Below are 12896 nucleotides of genomic sequence, written 5' to 3'. Positions count from 1 at the left end.
AAACGAAGAAGTGTTAAGATTAATTGGACATGGCAGAAAGCTGATGAACATAATAAAAATAAGAAAAACATCGTATTTGGGCCACATACTTCGTAACGGTAAATACTCTCTGCTACACGTCATCATGCAAGGAAGAGTAGAGGGAAAAAAGAAGAAATCTTGGCTGAGGAATATCAGAGATTGGACTAATCTCAGTGTACAGATATTTCACGTAGCAAAAGATAGAGAAGAGTTTAAAGAAGTGATCGCCAATACGGCGCAAGAAGAAGAAGAATTACAAATTTAAATATTATTTACATTTTACACTATAGTTCTACTTACAGTCTTTTGATTTACGAAGAAACTCTTTGACTAAGTCATCACAATTCTTTGGTTGATTAGTTTTTGAAGATTCTGTTTTAGGTCGTGAACAATCCTTTTTGGGATCCACTTTTGCTTCTGTTTTTTTCTCTGTGGGCGAATAATTACCATTTAAAAAACATATAAACATATAAATTTTAATATTTTATAACGACGGAGTCTGTATATTACTCGTATTTTATTTAATATACCACTCATCAGCGGTAAAAAACTGTAAAACCGTGGAATTTTGAGAATCAACATAGATTTTAATGAAAAAATTTGGATTTAAGCTCGGTTGGCCCTCTTCTTCATAATCTACTCTACGCCGAAGCGCGCTTTTGCCCTGGGGGTGAAAACAACCCCATCTAGGGGATGAAAATTTTTTCAATCAAAATAACTGTGGAACTCGATAGACTGACCAATTCTGAGTAAATTTTGTTCTATAATTTTTTTTGCAAATACTTTCCAAGTTATTAAAGATTGAACCTAAGCATTTTCATTGAAAAGACTCACGTTTTATAACCGTTTTTTATGAATAACTTAAAAAAATTTAATTTTACAGAAAAAATCATTAAAAACAAAATTGTAGCTAACAAAAAAAAAAACAAAAAGATTCGCGTCGAAAAGGCCTATGTAAACCGAATAACAACTGAGTTATTGCTCTTTAAAAGATGAGTATTTTCGAAGAATCTCGAAATGGAGAACTTTCAATATCAAATAACTCGAATGTGGTGCAACTTTTTGGAAAAACTGAACAAACATCGTAAAAGAAATGAAAGGCAGAATTTACAAAACAGTCAAAACAGATATAGAGAGGGCAAAAATAATGCTAGAAATAGTAAAGATGAAAACCCTTCGAAAAATCGATAATAAAACAGTATGGAATAGAGCCAGAAGTGCAGATTTATGACGGAGATGCAAGGCGGACAAAATTATCAAATAGGTAAAAACAGAATAGTAGAATGAAACGACCACATAAGCCGAAAGACAACAAATACAGTTGAGTCCGCGAGTCTTTACCCGTGCGTCATTAATAGGGCTTTTCATCGATTGTCATTTGTTTCGAGCTTCTGTCATGTGTCACATAATATTAATGTATCTACGTCATACGTCTTTGGTTTGTATCATTAGTATTACCAATAACGTATGACGTAGATATATTAATATTATGTGACACATGACAGAAGCTCGAAACAAATGACTGTGAATGAAAAGCCCTATACCTGGTGAGATAAAACACATACTTTTTATTTAGCATCATTGTCTTGCACGCACGAAGTTAATGAAAACCAGCTGCCGCCTGTTATTTAAGTAAAAACACATGTTATTTTTATGAACGATTATGACTCAGTGTATTGAAAAGAGATAGGTACAAAGAAAGACGATTGGGAATGTCTTCACATATTTTAAGTACAATTTCTGACGTTTTGGTTTGTTTACATTTGTGGCTGTCAGTTTATTGAATTTTTTGCTGTTATTTTGTCGAGTTTGAAGTTTTTTATAGTATACAAACAGTTGTTTTCACAACTAATTTTATATTGGAGTTAGAAATTTTGTGATAAGTTTATGTTATTTTAAGATAAATTTTGACGACGTGCAAAGCTAACCTCATGGTTGACACAGTTGAATGCTTGTGTTTAAGGTTCCGCCAAAGTGAATAAAATAACAAAAAAAATATGTTACTGAATTTTTTTATAAATTGTTTATTTATTTATTAATCAATGATAATAAAATAATTTATTAAGCTACTTCAAATGTAGCTGTAATGATACACCAAAATTTTAAAGCAAAACTTAAATTTGACATTCTATTTATTTGATAACGTCAAATTTTATAATAACCCGTGATCGGAATAATATCAATTTGCCGTTGCGTTCAGTAAGTTTCCGAATTATTTCGTATGCTTTAAATGATGACGCACAGGTAAAGACTCGCGGACTCAACTGTAGAGTAGTAAGGACAGCGAGAGACGATTCCCCAATTGAAAATCGATCAGTGGGAACACCACGAAAACGATGGAATAGGGCTTTTCATCGATTGTCATTTGTTTCGAGCTTCTGTCATGTGTCACATAATATTAGTATATCTACGTCATACGTCTTAGGTTTGTATCATTGGTTATATCAATAACGTATGACGTAGATATATTAATATTATGTGACACATGACAGAAGCTCGAAACAAATGACTGTGAATGAAAAGCCCTATAACAACTTACTGGAGGCACATTGAAAAAACGGACAAAGTCATGTCTACGCAAAAAGAAACAGAAAGTATACAGTCGACTACAAAAAAGTCATTTCCTTGTGAACCATGAAGTGGTTAAGTAAATGCCTTGGTACTATACTAAATTTACAATCATAATGCAGTAGAAATAAACAAACCAAGACACGTTAAATGCTACTAGGAGCAATCCCGAATCATAATTTACAATGTTTATACATTTTAAATCCCAAATCATAATTTCCAAAGTTTATGCATTGTAAATTATGAATCAGGAGTGCTCCTAGTAGAATTTAACGTGTCCTGGTTTGTTTATTTCTACTGCATCTTGATTGTAAATTTAGTATAACTAAAATTGGCTACATCATGGCATCTCGGGCGGATGCCGATCAAACCAGGATGAGAATTTTCTTTTTTTATCACTCCCGCCGTAATAAGCCTATAACTTACTGAGCTTTCGCACAATACTCTACCAACGAGGACATATCTTTGAAATACTTATTGATAATTTTATTGATTAAATTTACAATATCTAGATCTTTCTTAATATTAATAGAGGATCTATGAGAGAAAACGGTAAAAAGTACAAGAAATATATTTTAAGCTATATTATAGGTACTTACCACCTTTTGATTTAAGAAGAAACTCTTTGACTAACTGATCACATTTTTCTGACTGTTTTGGTGTTGCACATTTCGTAATAGACTTTGAACAGTCTTTTTTTGAATCCATTTTCTTATCGGCTTTTTTCGGCTTAGTTAAATAATCACCTGTGGTATTTTTATAGTTTTAAAATTTTTACATGCAATGGTCAGTGTTATTTATAATTAAGAATCTTTACCCTATTTTTTATATTAAATGGTGCGAATTTAAAAATGCAACATCTATGAACTATCAACATTAAATTTAATTTAAAAATACATAACCTATGAAATATCAAAATAGTTTCGTAAATATGTGACAAACAAGAGTCTCCATAAAATATCAAGCGATGAAACTTCCAAAAGATTTCATTCATTCTGAATTCCGTCTGTTATATACTTCTTGTAATGTTGGCATACTGTATATCTTCGATTTATTTAATAAACTCCAGAATTCTGGCAAGCTCTATCAACTTGTACAGGTCTAGTGGATCATTTGCCATAAAGTCATTTGGTAGTCTGTAGTCTCTAAAAAGCGCTTGCCGTCTACAATATGCTCGGAGTCACTACTTTAGTCCTGTTCGTGAATTTGGTTTCAATATACAGGATGTAACAAAAATACAGGTCATAAATTAAAGCACATATTTTGGGAACAAAAACAGTTCGATTGAACCTAACTTACCTTAGTACCAATATGCACTTAAAAAAATATACAGCCCCTTGAATTTACAAAATAAAAATCGATTTTTTCCAATATATTGAAACCTATTAGAGATTTTTTATTGAAAATGGGTATGTGGTATTCTTATGTGTTAAAAAAAAATAAAAGTGAATTATGTGCACCCCATAAAATTTTTATGGGGGTTTTGTGCCCTTAAACCCCCCCAAATATTTGTGTACGTTCCAATTAAATTACTATTGTGGTACCTTTAGTTAAACAAAATGTTTTTAAAACTTTTTTGTCTCCTTGTAAATTTTCGATAAGTCAGTTTTTATCGAGATATTTTGAACATTTGTAAAATCCGATACAAATTTTTAAATGCTAAGATTTATAATAGAGACCTGGTAAATGAAAATTTGTTGTGAGTTTACATTTTTTAGGTATATTTTAAAACATATTAATATCTCGATAAAAAATCGCTTATCGAAAAAATACTAAGAGGCAAAAAAGTTTTAAAAACATTGTGTTTAACTAATGGTACTGCAGCAATAATTTATTTGGAACGTACACAAAAGTTTGGGGGGTTTAAGAGAATTAAACCTTCATAAAAATTTTATGGGCTGTACAAATTTCACTGTTATTATTTTTTTGAGATATCCCTACCATAAGAATATCACATGTTAATTTTCAATAAAAAAATCTCTAATAGTTTTCGATATATTGGAACAAATCTATTTTAGTTTTGTAATTTCAAAGGGTTGTAACTTTTTTTTGTGCACATTTGTACTAAGGTAAGTTAGGCTCAGTCGAAGTATTTTTGGTCCCAGAATATGTGATTTAATTTATGACCTGTGTTTTTGTTACACCCTGTATATTTTGCTATATGCTTCACCGGGTCCGGGTACAAGTGCCTAATTGGAGTTAGGTTTTGTTGGAATGCATGCTTTTTTTAATCTCAGACAGCACTTTAGTTGCCTCTATTTTCTTCCGATGACCTAGCATAATATACCGTTTAACATTTTTACGCTCCTCCAGTCTATCGAGTTATTCCCGGCCAAGATGATCATTTCATCTGCATAGCGAACATGTCTGTCATCGGCGTAAGCATATATCACAAGTCTCCTTAAGGTACGATTCCGACAACGACTGCAGACTGCAGACGGCAACTGCAGACGTCAGTTGCAGTTGTAGCCGTGACGGACGTCACTACTTTGCACTACTAATTTGTATAGGACTGATTCCGGCATCTGACTGAAACTGCTGTCCAGCAGAAGGTCAGTTGCTAATAATTATACAAATTATTAATAGTGCAAAATAATGACGTCTGTCATGGTGACAACTGTAACTGCCGTCTGCAGTTACCGTCTGTTAATTCTTCGTGGAAGCTGATATCGTATACTTCTTCTATATCGAGAAATTTACCCATTAAACTTCATATATTCAACTTATTATTTAAAAACACAGTTTGATAATATTGTTTACGTTAAACTAGATTGCTGCATTCTATAAAATAATTCTAACAAAAAAAATCGAAAAATTATGGTTTTTTATAACCCTGAAACATAAGAATAAGGAGCTATCACAGCGTGCATGAACTATTCCTGCATCAGATTAGAATAATGAATGTATTATGAGTGATTTAAAAAAAAGGAGTACTTACTTTTGGATTTAAGAAGAAACTGTTTTACTAACTCATCACAATTAGCGGTTTTTTTGAGTTTTGGATCTTCTGTTTTAGGTTGTGAGCAATCTCTTTTTGATTTCGTTGATCTTATGATCTTTTGGGCTTTTTTCTCTGTGGATAAAAAATGACCCTTTGGTAAATTTTATTATATTTTAAACGATGAAGTTTTAGTACAGTATTAAATATAATATGCAGTACCCAAATTAATGTGGCAACGAAATTATGTTTTTGTCCTAGTTAGCTTAGTTAACATTAATTCTGATATCAAAACACTTGAAAAATTATTAAAAAAATTTTAAAATTATTAATTATATAAAAAAATTATTAAAAAGACAATACAGAGAACTTTTGCTGCTCAAAGATAATCGCAAAAATTTGGGTCTCAGTAAAATCTCGACAGTATATTACTACGCCAGTCAATGAGAGCAAGAACAGGTTATTACCTCCGAATTCTATCCTACTGCATGGATTTTAATGAAATTTTAGGAATAGCCTGAAAATATCTCCATATTCAAAGTCTACCCTATGCCGATGTGTTTTTGTCTTGGGGGCGGTTATCACCCCTTGTCAAGGTGGAAATTTTTTTGGTTAACGAATTACGGAAGTTGCTAGAGAACCTAATTCTAAGCAAAAACTGTTCTATAATTTTTTTTCGAAAACTCAATACTTTTTGAGTTATTGTTGGTTGAAAATTGGCCATTTCCATTGAAATATAACACCTTTTCAAACGGTTTTTTTCGAATACCTTAAAAAATATGCATCTAACTAAAAAACTAACATCTAGCATCTAACTAAGAAACATTTTTCTAGCTCATAAAAAACAAGGGATTCGTTCCTTCTTCAATCTTCTAGTTGTGTGTGTGTGTGTGTGTGTGTGTGTGTGTGTGTGTGTGTGTGCGCGCGCGTGTTTAGATGTATGACCTTGGTTTGAACCAATTGGCCAGCTCTAATTTTTTTTATTATCTTTTTCATAGACACAATTTCCTAATTTTAACTGATATACATTATATTTTAATAATTACATATATTACATACATTATATTAAAAATACATACTAATATTAAATACTATTACTAAATACTTATACTAAACCACTAATTGACATTAAAATATTTTTTTTTCAGCGCTAAGACCTAAACCCGATTCAACCTCTCGGAAGTTTAGGCCTTCTTTGTGATTTTTTTTCTTTTTTTTGTGATTTTTTTTTGTTTTTTTAATGTTTTTTAATATTTTTTTATTTTTATTCTGTTTTTATTGTTTTTTTTATATTTGTTTTTATTTTTTATATATATTTTTTTATATATCAATTTTCATATTTTTTAAGTGGTTATAAACAATTTTATACAAATTTATATTTTGTGTACATAAAATGGAATTTAAATTGGTGGGGAGAGTAACTTCTACCGCTTGTAGATTCTTATATAACTGTTGATTCAGCATCTGGAAGTTTGCGCAATCGAAAATCACATGCTCTAATGTACCCAACTCCCCGCAAGTGCAGTTTTGAGAAGTGGCCAACCCTAGTTTATTTTTGTGGACTGGATGTAAACCATGTTTGTTCCTTGCTCTATTTAAGGTTTTAATGAAGTGCCGATTTGTAATATCATTAAACCACGGTTTTCTATAAATTTTTGGTTGGATATCATGAAATCTTATACCTTTAAGAGAAATATCATATTCCAGTTGGCATTGCTCCATTTGTTTTTTCTTAAACCATTGTCGTAGATCAGTGACTGGCATTAATGGTTCTTCTATCTTATCTAGTTATAACACAAAAAGAGATATGGTAGGTAAAAAGAGTTTGTTTTTTTTGTGCATGCCCAGATCAGTGTATTCAACTTGAAATAACAGAGAAACGGTCGATTTTAGGTGTATAATGCCACCAATACTTTTTATTGCGGTTGAAAAGTCCTTTAAAATAATCAATAGTAAATGTCGATTACATTCAAACTAAGCGAGATGTGCTGCAAAAAATTGATTACTAACGAATTTTAAGAAAAAAAATTGAGAAGTATATTTAACCCCTCATCCACAAAAATTTAAATGCATCGTTTTCCTTCTACAATACCTTTTACTACAGTGTTATTTTTATGTTCAAAAAGTTGAGCAGGTTTAAAATGAATGGTTTAAAAAAAAAAATAAGATCAAATTATAGAGCGCATATTTAAATTTTCTTAAAAATCTTCCTTTTTCTCCAAGTAACATAAAAAATGCGTTCGTTGACTACGAAAAAGCATTTGACAGCGTGGAAATGTGGGCAATAGAAAAAGCTATAAACAACTGTCGAATAGATTCCAGATACAGAATGCTAATACATAATATATATAAGAAAGCAACAATGACAGTACAATTGGAAGAAACCACAAAACCCATACCAATTAACAGACGAGTGCGACAGGGAGATGTTATTTCTCCTAAACTATTTACATTAGCACTGGAAGATGTTTTCAAAACAATGGAATGGACAAACATGGGAATAAACATAAATGGAAAGAAACTAAACCACCTAAGATATGCAGACGATGTAGTAGTCATAGCATCAAGTTTTGAAGAACTACAAACCATGCTAACCGAACTAGCAAATGAATCCGAACAAATAGGTCTAAAAATGAATTTTGCCAAAACAAAAACAATGACAAACACACAAGACAATAGAAACGTAATACTAAACGACACCACAATAGAAGCGGTTAATGACTATATATATTTGGGACAGATTATAAAAATAAATAAGGAAAACCAAACAGCGGAGGTAAAAAGAAGGGTCAGATTAGCCTGGGCAGGATTTGGAAAATTAAAATGGGTCCTAAAGAATAAAAAAATACAACAATACTTAAAAACAAGAGTGTTTGACCAGTGCATACTCCCAATTCTCACATACGCATGCCAAACGTGGACCTTGACCAAGGCAAACATGGATAAAATAATAAAGACACAAAGAGCCATGGAGAGAGCAATGTTAGGAGTAAAGTTGACAGACAAAAAGCAAAACAACTGGGTCAGAAATAGAACAAAAGTCAAAGACGCAGGTCAACATATAACCAGGCTAAAATGGAGCTTCGCAGGTCATAACGCTAGACAAACGGACAATAGGTGGAATAGCACGATACAACAATGGAGACCATGGACAGGAAAGAGAGCAAGAGGACGACCCCAGATGAGATGGGGAGACGACATTAAAAAGATAGGAGGGACGCACTGGAAACAGAAAGCACTAAACAGAAGCGAATGGAGGAAACTGGGGGAAGCCTATGTTCAGAATTGGACGAATCAAAATGGAAAAGGGCAAAAGAAGAAGAAGAACATAAAAAATAAAATCAGAATGTTTATCTAGAAGAAACCTACATTTTTGTGTGGCATCTTTTTTTGGTATCTCTTATCATTTTCGAGTTACATGGAGAAATAGGAAGATTTTTAAGAAAATTTAAAAATGGGCTCAATAATTTGATCTTATTTTTTTTAAACCATTCGTTTTAAACCCGCCCAACTCTTTGAACATAAAAGGAACACTATAGTAAAATGTATTGTAGAAGGAAAACGATGCATTTAAATTCTTGTGGATGAGAGGTTAAATATACTTCTCTTTTTTTTCTTAAAATACGTTAGTCATCAAATTTTTTACAGTTTATTTCGCATAGTTTAAATGTAATCGACATTTAATATTGCTTATCTTAAAGGTCACTTCAAGTACAACAAAAGTTATTGGTAGCATTATACACCTAAAGTCGACCGTTTCTCTGTTATTTCAAGTTAAATACACTGATTTGAGCACCACCACTGATTTGAGATGCACCAAGAAAGCAAGTTTTTTTCACTTACCATATCTCTTTTTGTGTTATAACTAGAAGATTCATGAAGGAAAGAATCTCTTTGTTATTTTATAAGCTACAAAAATGTTTTATATAGTTTTTTTAGTTAGATGCATAGTTTTTAAGGTATTCGCAAAAAATCGTTTGAAAAGGTGTTATGTTTCAATGAAAATGGCCAATTTTCAACCAGGAATAACTCAAAAAGTATTGAGTTTTTAAAAAAAAAAATTTAGAACAGTTTTTGCTTAGTATTAGGTTCTCTAGCAACTTCCGTAGTTATTTAAGCAAAAAATTTTCCACATCCGAGAAAGAGTGGGAACCGCCCCCAAGACAAAAGCACACATCGGCATAGGGTAGACTTTGTTTCTTGCGCTATTGCCTACTTACTGTGAAGATATCACGTAAATCGATATAGTAGGATGGAATTCGGAGCCACATACCCTCATTGACTGCCCTATACAAAATGTATGTTTTGTAGACAGGAACAAATATTGTGCCTTTAATATGACATCAAAATAATTGAAAAGGTAGTCAAGAATGGAATTAAAACTGGAAGAATTAGTCTTAGTGATTATTTAAAAACATTTAAACTAAAAACCATCATTTGCTTTTGATTTTGTGCTTTTTCCAGTTCCTTTTCGCAGAGTACTCTATATTTTTTCTTTCCATGTGTTGATAGTTGTTGACAAACTTTTTCAACAGCACTGATTATGCTAGTTTGGAGGCAGGTTACAGCAAAATTTACACATTAACCCCGGTTTCACACACTAAGAATTTGGACGTGCGATGGTTAGAACGCACGATGACATTCCAATAGTGGCTCGAGCAATCCTATGCTATCTTTCTCATTGCACGGCGACTTCACCGAACGTTCCAACGCGCCGCCGCCGTGTAATGAGAAAGCTACCATAGGATTGCTCGAGCCACTATTGGAATGTCATCGTGCGTTCCAACCATCGCACGTTCAAATTCTTAGCGTGTAAAACGAGGGTTAGAGAGCATCAAGTTCTCTGTTGCGTTAAACTGCTTTTTAATAAATTCGCAACTGTTGGCTATGTTATACAGGGCGGGCCAAAGAAATTTTTTGCGATAGATATTAGAATTTAAGGAAATGCCGAAATAGGTCGATTTTTATTTTTAAATTACAATTTTTTAATGTAATATATTTCATAGAGGAAAGTAACCAAATATGGAATAGTGCCCTAATATGGAATTCCTTGATTTCTCTGAAAATATTAGTTGGAAGCGCACTACAAGACCATCCTCTATTTCAGTCGCTCTCTTTATTATCATATTCACACCTCTGTGTCAGATGCGCGAACGATACGTGTCTGACAGGCGCGTTTTGTTTTATCGTCTGGCAGAAAATTTCAAAGGTAAATATATTCAACGAGTATTATTGGTTATTATGCATGAATACAGACTTGTTATGCTATTGCGTATATCAATAGTACCTTTATTTTGATATTTTATGACCTTCTGTAATTAAAACATTACGACTTGAAAAAATGTTGATACTAGTTTGAACTAATGTACAAATCCAAATGTGGACAGTCGTTGGTTCCTAATTATGGAATAGTGGATTACGTGTAAGTGGGCTCATTATGACTGTACTGGTCCAGAGTTTCATACATGGATCTGTGATGTCTGCAAGTGAATTAAGCTACTTCTTTCATTTTTCACAATTTTCTTATTTAAATTTATTTGTAATTACGTATTTTTTATGGGAAATAAGCCACAATTTTACTAAAAAATGAATTTATTAACGTTTCGAAGCCCAAATCGGGTTTCGTTGTCAAAATACAAAATACTATTAAAATAAAACGAACATGTTGTTGCTAAGTAAAAAAATTCTTCTAATAATTTATTTAATCTGACTCATTTATATTGGCAATTCAGACGTATATTATACATTTTAAAGTAGAAGACTTTAAAATGATATCGCTAATATTTATGAGTTGCGTTCCTGGGACGACTTTACTAAAAGATAGTTCATTCGATTACATGAAATCAATCCCAACTCAAGAATATCCGTCGCAAAAAAATCATAGCATGTGATCTGTCTTTAAAAAGACAACCAAATGCAACGATGACAGTAAAATTCTCGCGTTAGAGATTCCATAGTAAATCACGAGGGAAAACCAGGAAAAAACCTCGTGATACTATCCCGACATCGTAAGTATTTGGTCTTACATTTAATCTACCTTCAAAAAACTAATACCAAATTCTGACTTTAATATGTTTAAATTATAAATAATATTAATATTACATAGATATACAATAAGTAATACTAAAATATAAAATTTGTACTAACTCGATATGTTATTGACTTACTAATCGTGGTATTTTCTTTCTATTGACTTCCTCTTTCAGTATGGGTAACCACATCCTACTGCATTCTACCGAGGAATTTGCATTTGAAAATTTGAAAATTCATTTTTAGAAGAAAAACAATTGTTAACATCTGTTTTATTAAAAAATGATTATCCTTTATCGTTTATAAATAAGGAATTGACAAGATTAGATCGAATGGAACAGAACAACTTAGAACGGGATCCTACAACATTCACAAGAAATAATACGAGGAAAATAACAATACCATATATAAAAGGACTATCCGAGAAACTTAAAACGATAGGAAATAAATTCAACATTTCAACAACATTCAAAACAACAAACACATTGAGATCTATTCTATCTAAAACTAAACCTAACAATGAACAAGAAAGAACAAAGAATTGCATTTATAGAATACCTTGTGAATGCGAACAATTTTATTTATGTGAAACATCAAGACCATTAAACGTTAGAATAAGTGAACATCAGTCTTATATTAAAAACAGAGAATTTGATAGATCTCAGATATGTCAACACGCATGGGATAATGAACATAGAGTTCAGTGGAGAGATTCAAGTATAGTCCTGAAAGAATCAGATAGTAAAAAGAGAAAAATCAAAGAAGAGGCTCTAATTATGCTAAATGAAACCAATTGTGTCGCAAATTCCTCGGTAGAATGCAGTAGGATGTGGTTACCCATACTGAAAGAGGAAGTCAATAGAAAGAAAATACCACGATTAGTAAGTCAATAACATATCGAGATAGTACAAATTTTATATTTTAGTATTACTTATTGTATATCTATGTAATATTAATATTATTTATAATTTAAACATATTAAAGTCAGAATTTGGTATTAGTTTTTTGAAGGTAGATTAAATGTAAGACCAAATACTTACGATGTCGGGATAGTATCACGAGGTTTTTTCCTGGTTTTCCCTCGTGATTTACTATGGAATCTCTAACGCGAGAATTTTACTGTCATTGTTGCATTTGGTTGTCTTTTTAAAGACAGATCACATGCTATGATTTTTTTGCGACGGATATTCTTGAGTTGGGATTGATTTCATGTAATCGAATGAACTATCTTTTAGTAAAGTCGTCCCAGGAACGCAACTCATAAATATTAGCGATATCATTTTAAAGTCTTCTACTTTAAAATGTATAATATACGTCTGAATTGCCAATATAAATGAGT

At 31.8% G+C, this 12896-nt stretch overlaps 2 protein-coding genes across 5 annotated transcripts in view; one reads left to right on the top strand and one right to left on the bottom strand.

Annotated features, from left to right (window-relative positions):
- Nucleotides 1–12896, top strand: part of LOC114343993 (alpha-tocopherol transfer protein-like) — a 391725-nt gene that overhangs the window by 119772 nt on the left and 259057 nt on the right. The gene's annotated exons all lie outside the window — the stretch shown is intronic.
- Nucleotides 1–12896, bottom strand: part of LOC114338438 (uncharacterized) — a 127144-nt gene that overhangs the window by 25526 nt on the left and 88722 nt on the right. For both annotated transcript variants that reach the window (XM_050645574.1, XM_050645575.1), the window contains 3 exons: nt 5528–5662; nt 3189–3335; nt 322–450 (listed from right to left, as the gene is read on the bottom strand). In XM_050645574.1, the coding sequence (XP_050501531.1) occupies nt 322–450; nt 3189–3335; nt 5528–5662 (411 nt within the window). The remainder of the gene's footprint in view (nt 1–321; nt 451–3188; nt 3336–5527; nt 5663–12896) is intronic.

The sequence above is a fragment of the Diabrotica virgifera genome, chromosome 3, assembly GCF_917563875.1.
Source record: "Diabrotica virgifera virgifera chromosome 3, PGI_DIABVI_V3a".
NCBI classification, from domain to species: Eukaryota; Metazoa; Arthropoda; class Insecta; order Coleoptera; family Chrysomelidae; genus Diabrotica; species Diabrotica virgifera.
The sequence above is the reverse complement of the archived record's forward strand: the minus strand, read 5'-3'. Positions and strand labels throughout refer to the sequence as shown.